This window comes from Tenrec ecaudatus, chromosome 17 (assembly GCF_050624435.1).
Source record: "Tenrec ecaudatus isolate mTenEca1 chromosome 17, mTenEca1.hap1, whole genome shotgun sequence".
Taxonomy (NCBI): Eukaryota; Metazoa; Chordata; class Mammalia; order Afrosoricida; family Tenrecidae; genus Tenrec; species Tenrec ecaudatus.
In genome coordinates this window covers 10,174,518-10,188,746 of record NC_134546.1, presented here as the reverse complement: position 1 = coordinate 10,188,746, position 14,229 = coordinate 10,174,518, and the positions used below count along the sequence as shown (strand labels likewise).

Below are 14,229 nucleotides of genomic sequence, written 5' to 3'. Positions count from 1 at the left end.
ACGAGACCAACAGGAAACATTGAGATAAACAGAGGAAAGATGGAAGTTATCCAGGATTTCACCTCGTGCAGATCCACAATCAGTGCCCATGGAAGCAGCAGAGAGTAAATGAGACATCACATTGGGTCAATCTGCTGCACAAAACCTCTTTAAAAGCAAAGATGTTACTTTGAGAACTAAGGTGTGCCTGACCCAAGCCATGGTCATTACAGTTGTGTCATAATCTTGTGTAAATTGGACACTGAATAAGAAAGACCGAAGAAGAATTAATGCATTTGAATTATGATCCTGAAGACGAATACTGGAGGTACAGCAGACGGTGAGAAGGACAAAGACATCTGCATTGGAAGAAGTATCGCCCGAGTACCCCTTCGAGGCAAGGATGATGATGGCATCTCACATACTTTGGACATGTTATCAGTAGAGATCAGTCCCTGGAAAAGGACATCAAGCTTGGGAAAGTAGAGGTGCAGTGAAAATGAGGAAGACCCTCTGCTTGATCAACTGACACAGCAGCTGCCACAGTGGGCGCAAACATGAGAACAACCGTGAGGACGGTGCAGGACCAGGAGTGTCTTCAGTTGTACGTGGGATTCCTGCGAGTCGGAACCAATTCAGTGCCACCTGACAACACAAAGGAGTTTCAGGCTTAAATTTCAAACTTAACAGGAATAAATGAAAAAAGTATTTTGGAATCAGTAATTAACTGCCATTGGAAAAGAAGTATGTTGAATTGAATTTGCAAAAGGGTGTTTGTAAATGTCAAACTGCTGTTATCTATTAGCCAGGCAAGATTTTGGTGTTTTGTGCAAAAATCTGATTTATCTCTTCCTTGACTTTTACCTGATTACTTTTCTTATAAGGATTCTTTATTTCCAAAAATTTCAGCGCCATAAGGAAGTTAGCTCAAAGAACAATACAGTGGACACTGGATACCCCTCATCTAGATATACCCATGTTCCCCCCGCCCCCATACACAGGTGAAGTCATGAAGTTAGCTCCTGAAGACTTCAGCATACATCTCTAGAAACAAGGCCGTTCTCCCATACAACCACAGCAGCATAATCACTCCTGAGAAAAACCAACATTCATTTATTAGCTTCAGACCACAAAATCAGATATTTCCAACAATACCATTTGGGTGATCTATAAATCTCTATCAAGTGATTGAAACGTACTATTACAATTGGTACCTGCTTCTGAACCTCTTGATACAGGTTGATAAAACCTCTTTTAACCCTAAAAAGGCAAAAAAATTCTTTAACCCCACCTACTCATATCCTTTGACTTTTATTCCCATAACTAAATCAGGGTGTAGTTTTTGTTTGCTCAGACCAATTGTTCTGAAGCACCCAATGATTTCCATTTGTTAATATAACTATTTGAGTCAGTCTGAACTTATGGATTCTTTGCCACTTAGTTATAGAAGCTAATTTTGTGTAAGTCATTTCATCCCTTTAATTTTTTAAAAGTTGTGTTTCCCTCAAATCTTAACCTCTAGCCAGGAACATAATGAACTGCTTGCTTAAAAGAAATTTTTGTTCCTGAAGTAACTAAAAAAAATATACTTTATCTTTCTAACGTTTCTGTTTTTATTAATCAAAACATCTTTTAATGCAAAGACATACAGAGAATAAAGTGTTTGTACTCCTGCATACCCAGAATTGATCATTAACAGTATTTGTGACTTTCTCATGGTGAATATGCCGTAAGTATAAAGAAATGACATTCTAGATGGAGTGAAGTACTTCCACCATCGGACAGTCTTTTTAGAGAATTGGGTCTGTGCCCTCTCAGTCCTATCATCTAGCTCTATGAAAATTAAGTAGCGCTATTTTCTAAGTTTTATTTATTTAAGAGGTAAACCAGTTTTATTAAAGCAGAGTCACTTCAAAAGAACTGAAGCGGGGGGGCCCCCTGAAGAGTTGAGAAGGGACACCTTAACCATAGATAAGATACCCTTTGCTCCAGGAGTGAAGTGGGTCCCCTCGCTCCAGTTCAGTTTGTCTAAGAGGGAGCCCTTCCAGTGTTTAAGGGGAACTTTCAAATGGGGGGAAGAGTTGCCGCTCTGCAGGTGTCAAGCAACTTTGTAGTCAGTTGTTCCTTCCCTTCTTGGGTCTCATGCATCATTCCTTTCAGATTGACCTGGGCTGCAGCTCCGGGGCCCGCATGTCCAGGAATACCTTCCAGCACAGTCCTGTGTCAGGATTCTCACTAGGGCCTGGCTTCAAGACTAAAGTGTTTGTCAAGCCCGCTCTCACAGTCCTCTGTTCACAGGGTCTAAGATTAATTTACATGGGTTATGTTGCTTGCTCTTTTCCTCTCAATCCATTGTTAAGGGTTTATCTGTTTTTATCTCTGATAACAAGTAATTCTGTGTCTAACTGCCATATAATGTCCAGGTCACAAATCATCATATTTAAATTATCTACTTCCCCTTGTTCGTTTTCCCAGCACAGCTACGCCACAGTGATGATCCCTATGCATGGACTAGCTACCTGGGGATCAGAAGTGAACACGCCCAGTTTTTCTTAGCTAAGGATCCCCAGACTGTTCTAAGTGGCTGTAACCAGTTTTCACTTGAACCAATAGTTTGTGAGAGGTTGTTCCCTCAACAACTTGCCAAATTTGCTAGTGTTAGATTTCCTATTGCCAGACTGATTGGAACAATGGTGCTATCTTGGTTTGATTCCTCTTTTCCTGATGTTTGATGTTTTAGCTTTGTCTATGACTGTGTTTATTGGTAATTCAGGTACCCTAATCTCAGATTTTTCCAGTTCATATTCTTTGCTCATTTTTCTCTTGACTATTTCAGCCTTTTGTTGATTTTGATCCCCCCCCCGGCCCCCGCAAACATGCCGGTGTTAATGGCAGTTGTGTACAAGGTATTTTACTCTTGCGTCTTCTCAAGTGATTCTTCCTTATCTCTGCTTTTTCCCTTTCCTCTGTGGAGAGCTTTGGCTTTCCGTTCCAGGATCTGTTAGGTCTTTGTCCAGTGGGAGTCTCGTGATGACCACCTTGCTGGGGTGAATACACACATGGACCTATTGCTTCCTAGAAACCTGGACCCCTTTGCCAATCTGCTGACCTTTGTAGTGTCCTTCCACAACCTGAACTTCATCAATCTTGCAGATGGGCAAGGACCGAAGAATATTGTATTTGTGCCTTAGTTTCTTGGAAAGAGAGGAAGACATCATCTTCCTGCGAATGTTGGAAGATGCATTACAATGCCTTTTCTGGGTTTTGCTCCCATCCAAAGTCACAAAGGGATTGAATTTCATTTGGGCTATTGCTCCTCCAGCAATGGCCTCCAAAAGGAAAAAAGTGATTTTGATTTTTTTAAAAAATACTCTCATACTAATTCTTGATTGGTTATATGTTACAAATATTTTCTCTTTCATCAGAAATTTGCAGCATTGGTGGGAACCATGTTTTCTACATACTCTTCTGTGTAGACTGTGAAAAATTGTTTTCATTAAACTCAGTTACTAATACTATAAAAAGAGATTTATGTTAACCTGATGTCTAATTTTACCAGGGGACCTTTCCTAGAATGATTTTGTTCTTTACTTACCTATTTCTGTCAGTTTTAATCAGTGTACTTAATGACCACTTATTAAAGCATTTAGAATATGTGTATAGATTTTTCAATTAGGTAAGTTTCAAGGGAAAAATATGGTTCTTAATTCTGCCAGATGTTAATATCTTAGATGTTAAGTACTCAAGTCCAAGGGTTATTTATAAATTAGACTGCAGTTCAAATATTAAACACCTTTGCCCCCTTGGCGTCAGCCATCCAGAAGTGACTTATTCATTAAAATGTTGAAAGCAAGCAGGATTTCCTTCTTACAAACCTGTAAATCAAGATTGCATATTTATGGTTCACATCTTTTCAAAATACAGTAGATACCTAACCAGACACACACCCCTTTGTTTTTTTAATGCATAGAGCCTCCACATTTATCATAGAATACCCAGATACCTGACAGAGACATTGACAGGACTGAAAGTGGGGAAGAGCTATTACTCTTTTAGAGATGTTAAATGCTTAATCACTCACCCATCCTGCCTCGTGGGAGGTACTAAGATACTTTGCTCATTGTGGTATTTGGTAAAGATTGGGCAAAACCTGGCACCTTGCTCTACTCTGGCTCATGGTACAGGCCTGTAGCTGAAGGTGTAGGAGTTGGACTGTGGGGAATAAAGGCCTTGCTGGCACGCACCCACCATCCACACCATACCCCAAACCAGCAGCCATCCTTGCCTCGACTTCTAGCCTCTGACTTTTAACTCTAGGCCACAGCTTCTTGGTTTATAAAATGGGGTTATAATAGTACCTAGCGCTGGTGGCCTAATGGTTACAAGTTGGGCAGCTAGCCAGTGTGGACCCACCAGCTGTGGAGTTTTCTTCTCCAGTAAAGGGTTACAGTCTCAGTGTCCTACAGGGGCAGCTCTACCCCGTCCCTATGGGGTCTCTGTGAGTCAGAGAGGACTCAGTGGCAGTGAGCTTGGTTTCTGGTTGATTTGCAGAGCAAGGGCACCTCCAGGTACCACACTCCAAACCAACATGCTGGGACTATAAGTTATGTAAGTTATAAGGCCTAAAGGCAAGTGTGAAGAAAGCTAAGCTGTACCTTTATACAGAGTAGAATATTTTTTTCACAAGGAAAAGTCCCACTGATAAATTATTAAGAAATTCACAATTTTGCCCATTTATAAAGTGCAAAAATACTTTTTTCAAATCCACCTACATTAGGTGTGTTGCTCAATTTTCCCTAGGAACCTGACTGGCCCACTGGGGCAAAATCAGGCAGCACAGGGCCGCCTCCACAGCATTTTATAGGTGTGGGCTGGCCGGCATTAAGACTCGGCACACATTGGGTTTTAAAGTGAGCTCATTTACCACCGTTTGCCAGGCAGGCATTCACTTCTGTACATTCTTATATCCATTAACCGTTCTCCAGGCATTTTCCTCCCCCCACCCCACCCCACCCCCTGCAAGGCTCGGCATTATACCTACATTAAAATGGGAGATGAATAAAACAGTATCAAGTTAGAATTTATATGACATTTTAAAAGAGGCTTGTCCCTTTTCCCTAAATAACTTCCTAGTTATTCTGGGCAGTTCCATGTTTAAAAGAAGTACCCTGGGCATAGGCAGTCCAGTCCTCATTCTGTCTGTCCTTTTCCCTCTAGTATTGCTTGCCAGGGATCAGTGCCGAGTTTTAGGGCTCAGGACCTTATATGTGTGGCCAGCCTGCATGACACTCCTTAGTAGGGGCTTGGGAAGCTGTTGCCCACCCGTTACTTTCATCCCAGATATGCGTGTTCAATCTGTTACATTTTCTCTAATTCATAGTTTTCAAGTAACTGATTAATCAGGCAGAACTGACAAAGAGGCAGGATTTATTCATGATATTCCCACATGCATTGAATTGGCTTATTCTTTTTTGAAACTTCACTTGTTAAAATATAGCATTGTATGGTGTAGTCATGGGATGGAGGACATACTGACATTTGACCTTTGGGAAATCTGAGTTTTCTCTATTCCAGACGCTGGGCTAGGGCTTTTAACTGAGCACTGCTGCTTTGATTGTCTAAAGATCAACTGCAAGCTTTACAAGTAATTCTCTCTCCCCTGTTTAGGTTGGTCACAGCAGATGTAGCTTTTTACACTGGAAATCTTCAAGCCTTAAAAGGCCTTAAAAACTTGGACCTAAACATGGCCGAGATCTGGGAACAGAAGAGGTGATAGCATGCAGGAAAACCGGATGGTTCATCTGACCACGGGAGATGTGTGCTTTTGAAGAAAAGCTGGACGCCTGGGATTTGAGAACTGGATCTGGAACCTAAAGTGAACCAGGCTGGGGCCGGGGCCTCGGAAGGGATCAGTGTTGGGAAACTGACTTCAGTGGGATCTGCAGGGAAATGCCATTTTGGCGCATCCTTCAGTGAGGAGTAACCGATCAGGTGTCTATAACATTTTCATTCTCTCTGGAAACAGACTCAGGTTTCTTTGGACCAAATCCAAAAGAACTCATAGCTGTAACACAGCTGTAGTTGATTAGAATGCTCTGTATACTTTATATTAAAAAAATGCTTTGCATTTCTTCTAGTGCAATGAAATTCATATGGTGTCCCACCTTTATTTAATGATGGTACAATTTAAAATATTAAAATCTTAAGTCAATCTATCTCTGTAGAAACTTTTCTCTATGAAAGTAAAGCTATTTGAAAAATTATTTTTTTACAGATCTTTCTATAAAAAATAAACATCTTTTAATTGCTTGGATTTAGGAATTGAATTTTTGTTTAAGTGACCGGTGTCAAGTGTCAGGCTGTGTGTGCCACACATCCAACCGTGCTGCCACCACATGCCGACGGGGGCAAACCTCCGGGACAGTCTCAGTACCCAGAAGACTGATGGCAAGTAGTACCTGAAGAATGATATTGACATTTATTTATGCAACTAAATACTTTTCAGAGATGGTCTATTAAAAAGGCTGCAGTTTAATAGCTGTATTTTTTATAAAAGTATCTGTGAAGGTTTTTTTCATTTGCCTTTTTTATTTCTAGGAGAGTAAGATTACCTAATTATATGATTTGCTTTTCTTATAAGTTCTCATTTTAACACTTAGCTAACATGAAGTGTGGCCCCTTGGGTTCTTGTTTTTAAGTTATATTTGATGAACAAAGACCAGGGAGAATTAGAACTTTTAAAATACAGGCTGTTGTGTTGTGGCCAGAATGATAAGGTGACGTGTTACATTGTGCAGACTTTTACACCTGTTGTCCAAACTAGAGTCTGCCGCACTGTCCATGAAAGTGCCGGTGCCCCCTCCTGCCACGCCCGTCGGAGTGGCTGACCGACCGCGTGGTGGTGATGTACACGGAACAGTCTGACTTTGTGCTCCCCACTCTCCTCAAAGGAAAGCCTGTTTTTGTTCCTTTTTTCCTTACAGAGGTATGTCATTGGTTCTTACACTGTCTGTCTAAAATAAAGCTATATAAAACGACCAGGCTTTAAAAGACTTCTTTTAATAGTAGACTGTGAACTTTAAAATAAACCAGCTGTCTGCTGGGCACAAGCTTGCCGGTGTTGGAAAATGTGATTGATTCTGAGAGAGAAGGCACAGCTGAACTACCAGCAGAGCAGACGTGATTTGAAGGGCTTTACATGGACATGTTGTGGTGACAAACTTCAAGAAAGGAAGCTTCAAGGCCAGAGAACTCTTCAAGGAGCCCCTCTCCCTGCACTCTACTGCAGAACCAAACCCAGCCCACTGCCAGCCAGGCAGTTCCAACTTACTGCGCCCCTATAGCCCAGTGTTCCCCAAAGTAGTATCGATGGGGGCAGGGGGATGGTGGTGCAAAAACAGACACACTTTATCCTGAAATATGGGCTATAGTTTAAAGATTTTTGTTTGTCAGAGGACACTGATAAGGAGGCAGTAGGCAAGTAAGTTTGGGAATGTAAGCTAAAGGCCCTACATGCTATGGGACAGGAGACAGTCCCAGGGCTGTAACTCTAAAACAGAACAGAAAACCACAGTTGTCCTGAGGAGCAGCTGGTGGGTTTGAACCCCTAACCTTACAACCCAACGTGTAACTCAAAGCACCACCAAGGTTCCTAATACTAGAGAACAGGGATGTGAAAGACATATGCCCTACTTCTTGTCGGCCAGCCACCCCACCCCCGCCTCGCCCCTCCAGCTAGGAAAACAAACACCACTTTGTTCAGGAAAGGACTAGAAAGCGTGGCAGGCATCCCAGCTTCAGAGCAACAGGGAAGGTACTCAACAGCTTCAACAGGGAAGGTACTCAACAGCTTCATGCAAGTCAATTCCTTGGGAAGAACAATGTAAAGATACTGAGAAATGCAGAGATGGGGTTTGCTGGTCAGTTGAGTTACTTACTCCAAGAACAAACGTTTGCGCACGTACAGTAACTCTTAGCAAGAACAAACCCTTTTATTTGACCATTTCATACAGTGATCACTGAAAGCGTGAGGGTACACGTGTATTGCTTCACAGCTTTGTTTCTGAAATAACAAGCAATTCAAAGCGACTGTCATTGAGGCCCCTGTTAAGATTTTCCAGCAGAGCTGCCCCGGTTTTAAGATTAAATGATATTGCACTTGAAGATTAACTAACGTTCAGAATTCTCTTCAAAGAAGAAAAAAAGTATTGCTTCCATCTGTGCTTTTCTTAGACTAAAAGCATACTGCAGAAAACACTACTTTACACATTAATTCTGCAGGGTCCAGTACCGCAGTGAAGTCCCTGCCTATCTTAGAGACCGTTTTATCACCGTAAGAGACCTGGTCGGGACAGTGTGCACAGTATCTTCCCTCTCAGTGGTCCAAGATGCGAAGGTTTCCAGATACAATCTTGTTCTCTAAAACTGCTCCGGGTGGGATATCAATCCTGTCGCCGTGATTTGCAATGATGATAACCGTTCCCTATGGGGTGGGGGAAACAAAAAAGCAAGCGTGGACTTGACACTGAAATGCAATTATTTTACAATTTCCAAATATAGAACAGCTTTTGAATTCAGGCAACTGTACTTTTAACACATAGTGTGTTAGGGAAAAGGTACTGTGTCCTGCAACAACCCTCACAATAGGCCTAGATTCCTTGCCTCTGATCAAGATGAAAGACCCATAGGTGTGAGTGACTCAGACTGGTGCCGCACCACACCCCGCCCGCCCCAGGGAAGGCCCGTTCACACGCTGTCAAATGGTGCACCGCTCTCATTTCTAGATACATGCTGTTTAGTGTTGACAGTATTACCTAAGAAAAAACCTACCCTTGGTTCTTAGCCTTAATACCAATGTGAGAGGGTACCCCCCCAAACTGGAAAACTGCTGGATGGAGCTTTCACAGTAAGCATTTTCCCGCTAGACGAACATCCAGCAACTCGCTGAGTCAGTGCACCCAGTGGTGTCGCCTGGGAAAGGTTCTCTCTGGCCATAGTGAATTTTTTAGTAAAAGCAGTTTCCCTCAAACCTCATTTTTTGTGAAGGCCAATTTAAGAAAACAGCGTGCAGCTCTGAAATTTTGTTTCCTGTTTGCAAAAAAATGCTAACCCCGTTCCAGGGGGATGAACAACAGAAAAGTGGGTGAGGGGTGATGGAGGACAATATAAGATATGAAAATAATAATAAAACTTAACAAGGGTTCGTGAGGAAGGGTGGGCCAAGGAGGGAGAGGGATTAAATGAGGAGCTGGTATCAGGGGCTCAAGTGGGAAGAGAATGCTTTGAAAATGATGGCAACCTATATGCAAATGTGCTTGACACACTGGAATGAATGTATGGATTGTGAGGAGATGTAAGAGCCCCCCAATAAAATATTTTTTAAAACGCCAACAGAAACTGCTGTGATGTTTAACACAGCTTACAAGGACAGTGCTATGGGAAAAACTCAAGTGTACAAGTGGTTTTCTCGTTTCTTTTTTTTTATGTGTGAGAGAGTGAGTGTGAGAGAGTGAATGAGTGAGACAGTGAGAGAATGAGTGAGTGAGAGAGTGAGTGAGTGATTGAATTAGTGAGAAAGTGAGTGTGAGAGAGTCGGTTTTCTCGTTTCAAAAAAGGTGAAATGTCGATTGATGACAAACCACATCCATCAACTTCCTGAACAGATGAAAATGTCCAACAAAATTCATGCACAGCACATGTGTTCCAAGGCTGAACCACTCAAAAGATGGGGAAGTTATCTGGACTAACGAGCTTGGTTCAGCAAATTTTAACAGAACCTTTGGGAATGAGAAGGGTTGCTGCAAAGCTTGTGCCTCGGGTTCTGACTGACCAGCAAAAAGAACGTCGAGTGGACACATGCCGTGCTTTGAAAGAACAGCTCCAAAGGGGCCCAGACTTTTTCCCAAAGTCATTCCAAGGTGCTATTCTTACCTCCCACACCAAACATCAATTAAGCCAGTGGAAGATGCCTTCGCCACCTCTCCCAGAAAAGTTCAAATGAAATTACAGATCAAGATGATGCTCATTTGTTTGTTTTTAATGTGAGGGGGAGTGCATTTGGAGTTCATTCCACCAGGTCGGACTGTTGTTAATCAAGCTTCCTATTTAGAGGTTCTGAGAAGATTACCTAACAGTGTATTGGGGGGGGGGAGGGGAGAGGGAAGGCCTAATTTGTAGCAGATGGGACTGGTTTTGCCACCACAACAATACACCTGCCTATGCAGCCAACTCATAGCACCAGTTTTTGACAAAACAACATGGCTCTCTTGCCCCATGCACCAGCTTTTTTGTTTCCATGAATGAAGAGGGGACATGAAAAGACAGACACTGGAAGACATAGAAGAGGTGAAGAAAAAAATGAGGGGTGGGGTGGCTGTCAACCATCCAAACAGATGAGTTTGAAAAATATTTCCAAGAATGGAATCGCAGATTTGACAAATATATTAAGTGTAATGGAGACTACTTTGAAGGTGATAAGCTTGTTTTGTTAAAAAAAATTGAAATACATAGATTTGAAAAAATTCTGGGCTTTTGGGGGGATGTCTCATAGTCTACCCATATTCCTTCTTATTTCTGATGGTAGGCTGGCTGGGATATGTTCATTAAAGTACCTTAATACCAGAGTCATGTCACCAAACATCTTTACACTGACAAGAGCTTATCAGGAGGCGGACTAAATTCAGTATAAACGAAGTGACCAATTTTCGATTTTCATTCAAATAGTCATTTTAGTGACCTAGCGCTGATCTCCCTCCTCACCCTCATTTTACTATTTTTTATACATATTCTAATTCTTCTTGGGGATTAAAATTTTTTTAATATTGTGAATTGGGAGAAGGCTTACAGAGCAGATCTGTTTTCCATTCAGTAATTCATACACATTTTGTTTCATCTCATTGATTATAATTCCCCAATATAAACTATTGTTAATTTAATAGCAATCCTATTTTAGGATTGTCACCTGTTAATAAAATAGAACCAGCTTAATTGTTAAATGGTGTCTTATTTCCATTAGGTTGTATAATCTACAGAAGACAGTATTAATACTATATTTTGGAAATCTCGTTTGTATTTTTTTGGGGGGGGGGACGGAAGGGGAAGGAAAAGCAACCAGTTCGGTGCAGGAGTGAAGCGCGAAATTAAAATAAAAGACAATGGTGATATGGGGGTGTGTATGTCAGGGGAGGAGAGCTGCTTCTGAGGAAGGGGGTCGTTTTTAATCCCGAGGTGCAGGAACAAGGATGCAGCCCCACACACATTCTAGCACACATTGCGAAAGGAAGAGGGCAGCCCCCAAGTCTTTTGTATTTTTTAAATGTATCTATGTCCGAGTTTGATTCAGACTCCGCAGCATTCCATGTAAAAAAAGTGTAAATTTAGGTTGGGGCAATGTAACCTGTTTTATAAAGTTGTAAAAGAAACTGCAATTTTCAAATCATACCTTTAATGAAACATTCTTGCCAAATGTCACATCTCCTGACACCGTGAGGTGATCCAATTCAAGCATATCTGGTATACTTTCAAATCTCCTTAGATAATCTTGAACCTTGAAGAAAAACAAAAGCCTATGAATTGTTTCAAAATTGGGTTCTAGAAAAATGGGAATATTAAAGTGCTTACCTGAGATGTAAAAAAATGTAGCAAGAATACCATTTATTAAGTACTCATTATATGTTAGATCCTGTGCATAAGGGACTGGAGATGGGAACACTGCCCTTCTAACCAAGCAATTTACAATCTAGCTGAGCAGATCGGACATTAGGTGCCCAAAGAGTAGTCCATTTAGTCAGATCTAGGTAGATTAAGGAAGGCTACATCATATAGTTTGAGACAATACAGAGGGCAAGCTGGAATGGAACTGGGCTTTCCTGGAATGATTCAGAGAAAATGAAGCCCATTTCAGCAAGACCAACAGCAGTCTCTCCCCCATTATCACTCTGCCTCTTACATCCCTAGATTTCCAATAACTGGAGATTGTCCTGTATAGGCCTGCTGTCCTATTTTACTATGAAAAATAGAAGTAATCAAAAAATGTCCACTGGCTTCCACCACCATCCACTTGAAGGAAGCATGTTAGTAAAAAGGGTGAGGCCAGGTGGGAACACAGTTGGCAATTCTATCTGTACAAGGGCAGGTCCCTGTACAGCCAGTCTTTCTCCCAGCCCAACCAGACTGGTGAAAGGGGCACCCAAACACAGGGAGGCTCCGGAACCTGATGCTAGTCAGAGTCCCAGCCACCACGGGGGCCAGAACTAGCCCCACCAACATACAGACGCCAGTGCACAGGGCCACGCCAGGTGCCTCTAAAACACTACAGGGGCTAGAGATCTGGAAAGAACAGCAAGACCCCGGACAGCTTAGTTATCCCACATTACAAGGGCAAGTCAGAAAGCACTGCCATGGGAACTCCAGTTCATACATGTAAGGTTTAATCCAGAAACAACGTTTACTCATGTCCCTGGGATCAGCAGATGGCTGTAGGCAAGTTTTTTCAGTAATAAACTGTCTTACGTCTCATTAGGGTGCTTTTAACAAAGATCCAAACAGGATTCCAAGGAGACCTGCTGGGTCAGTTCAAGGCACAGATGTCAGCTCAGAAGGAAGGTATGGGCCTCCAAAGGGGCAGTCTTGATATATTTTCTTAATAACACAGGATGGCCAAGGGGCTTTAAGAAAACTGCACTGGTGAGGAAAAGGCCAGGAGCTGTGCCAAAGAATTCCCCACCTGCCCAAACCAACATGCCATGGCACCTGCTCTTTTGAGGGATGCAAGGACTGTCCTATGAGAACGGCACTACAGTCTTGTCCCAGGTACCCGACAGCCCTGATTGTGCCCTTCTGACTTTTTTTTGTTCCCCAAACTCTAAAGATCACTGGAAAACAAGATTTGAACCCTTTGAAGATGCTCAAACTACCATTTGAGATGGCATAAACTGAAGAGCACAGAAATCTTCCGGGAAGAGTTAGAGATGGAACTACCTTCAAACATGTATAGACCTAAATATAGGAATATGTTGAGAAATAATAGCTTTACATTTTGAAATTTTAAATAAACCAAACTCACTGCCATCGAGTCAATTCTGGGTTTGTTTTTAGCAATACCTTCTTACATACCTTTATATTCAACAGGGTTACATTTTTAGATTCCACTTCACCATGTTTGGATGGCTACTCCCGCTGCCTGAACACTGTCCACCCCAGACAGCTGCATGGCACTGCAATCAAATCCTCAGGGAGCCCATCTCCAGTCACCTGATGTACACCACCCCTCCACGTGGGCCCTGGGCCCTACCCAGGCTTGGTTTTTCTCCTTCGCAACATTAGCCCACCTGAAGAACTAGGCATTCACGGCCACCCTCCTCCTCTCAGTAAGCAGCTCATGACGAAAGCACTTTCTTTACTGCTGAGTCCTCCACACCTACAACAGTGGACTCATAGCATTTGAGGAATTTTGGTAAACCAGAATGCACATGCTCACACTGGAGAGCAGTACATGTCTTCGAAGAAGCCTAACATGCAATGTTCCCAAACTTAAAATTGTTTTCAACTCCCTGTAGGGATCATGTCTGAAGGGAGGAAGGAAGGCATGTCTTTGTTATTATGGTCAATTCCCTTTCCCAGACATCCAAGTGGGAGGCGTGTGGCAGATGGCTGTGAAGACTAATCAGACTCCTAGTCTACCCATATAAGTAAACATTCTCATGCACTGCATATCGCTATCATTAAACATTTAAGAAAGGCATACCTTTGTAAAAGAGCTGCCTAGTTTAACCAAGGGCACTGTAGGGAACTCCCGTTTCTCACTCATGGTCAAGGACCCCGCATTAAGGCTGTAGAGGTTTGACATCACAAGCAAAAGATCCGATGTGGTTTTGACAGGCAGAAAACGGCTCCTAGGGACATTAATACCTAGAGAATTCTCGAAACTTTTAATGGCAGCCCCTACGGCAGTTTCTAACTGAATGACATTCAGGCCTCCATCCAGAGTCTGTAAAAGAAGGAAAAGCAGGTTTTCAGGCCCCACACTCATCACCACCACCTGGGCCAAGTAACAGGGGTCATAAGCGCTAGCCATATGCCAAGCTCCTATAGCAGCAGGGCTGCTGCAGCCTCCCAGTCCTGTGTGGGAGGGTTCAGTTTTACTGATAAGGAGCTGGAGATTGAGGAAACTCCTGCAAGGGGCCTGTGGCCACACAGCCTGGGAGTGTCAGATTGGTCACTCAGACAGCAGTGGGTCCCCACAGCTTCCGT

The 14,229-nt window shown here is 42.5% G+C and overlaps 2 protein-coding genes across 6 annotated transcripts in view; one reads left to right on the top strand and one right to left on the bottom strand.

Annotated features, from left to right (window-relative positions):
• Positions 1 to 7,017, top strand: part of VPS54 (VPS54 subunit of GARP complex) — a 92,436-nt gene extending 85,419 nt beyond the window's left edge. For all 3 annotated transcript variants that reach the window (XM_075535706.1, XM_075535705.1, XM_075535707.1), the window contains exon 23: positions 5,647 to 7,017. In XM_075535706.1, the coding sequence (XP_075391821.1) occupies positions 5,647 to 5,752 (106 nt within the window). In that variant the 3' untranslated portion in view covers positions 5,753 to 7,017. The remainder of the gene's footprint in view (positions 1 to 5,646) is intronic.
• Positions 7,018 to 7,951: 934 nt separating this feature from the next.
• Positions 7,952 to 14,229, bottom strand: part of UGP2 (UDP-glucose pyrophosphorylase 2) — a 53,108-nt gene continuing 46,830 nt past the window's right edge. For all 3 annotated transcript variants that reach the window (XM_075535709.1, XM_075535711.1, XM_075535710.1), the window contains exons 8-10: positions 13,724 to 13,966; positions 11,420 to 11,524; positions 7,952 to 8,461 (exon numbers count right to left, since the gene is read on the bottom strand). In XM_075535709.1, coding sequence (XP_075391824.1) covers positions 8,354 to 8,461; positions 11,420 to 11,524; positions 13,724 to 13,966 — 456 coding nt within the window. In that variant the 3' untranslated portion in view covers positions 7,952 to 8,353. The remainder of the gene's footprint in view (positions 8,462 to 11,419; positions 11,525 to 13,723; positions 13,967 to 14,229) is intronic.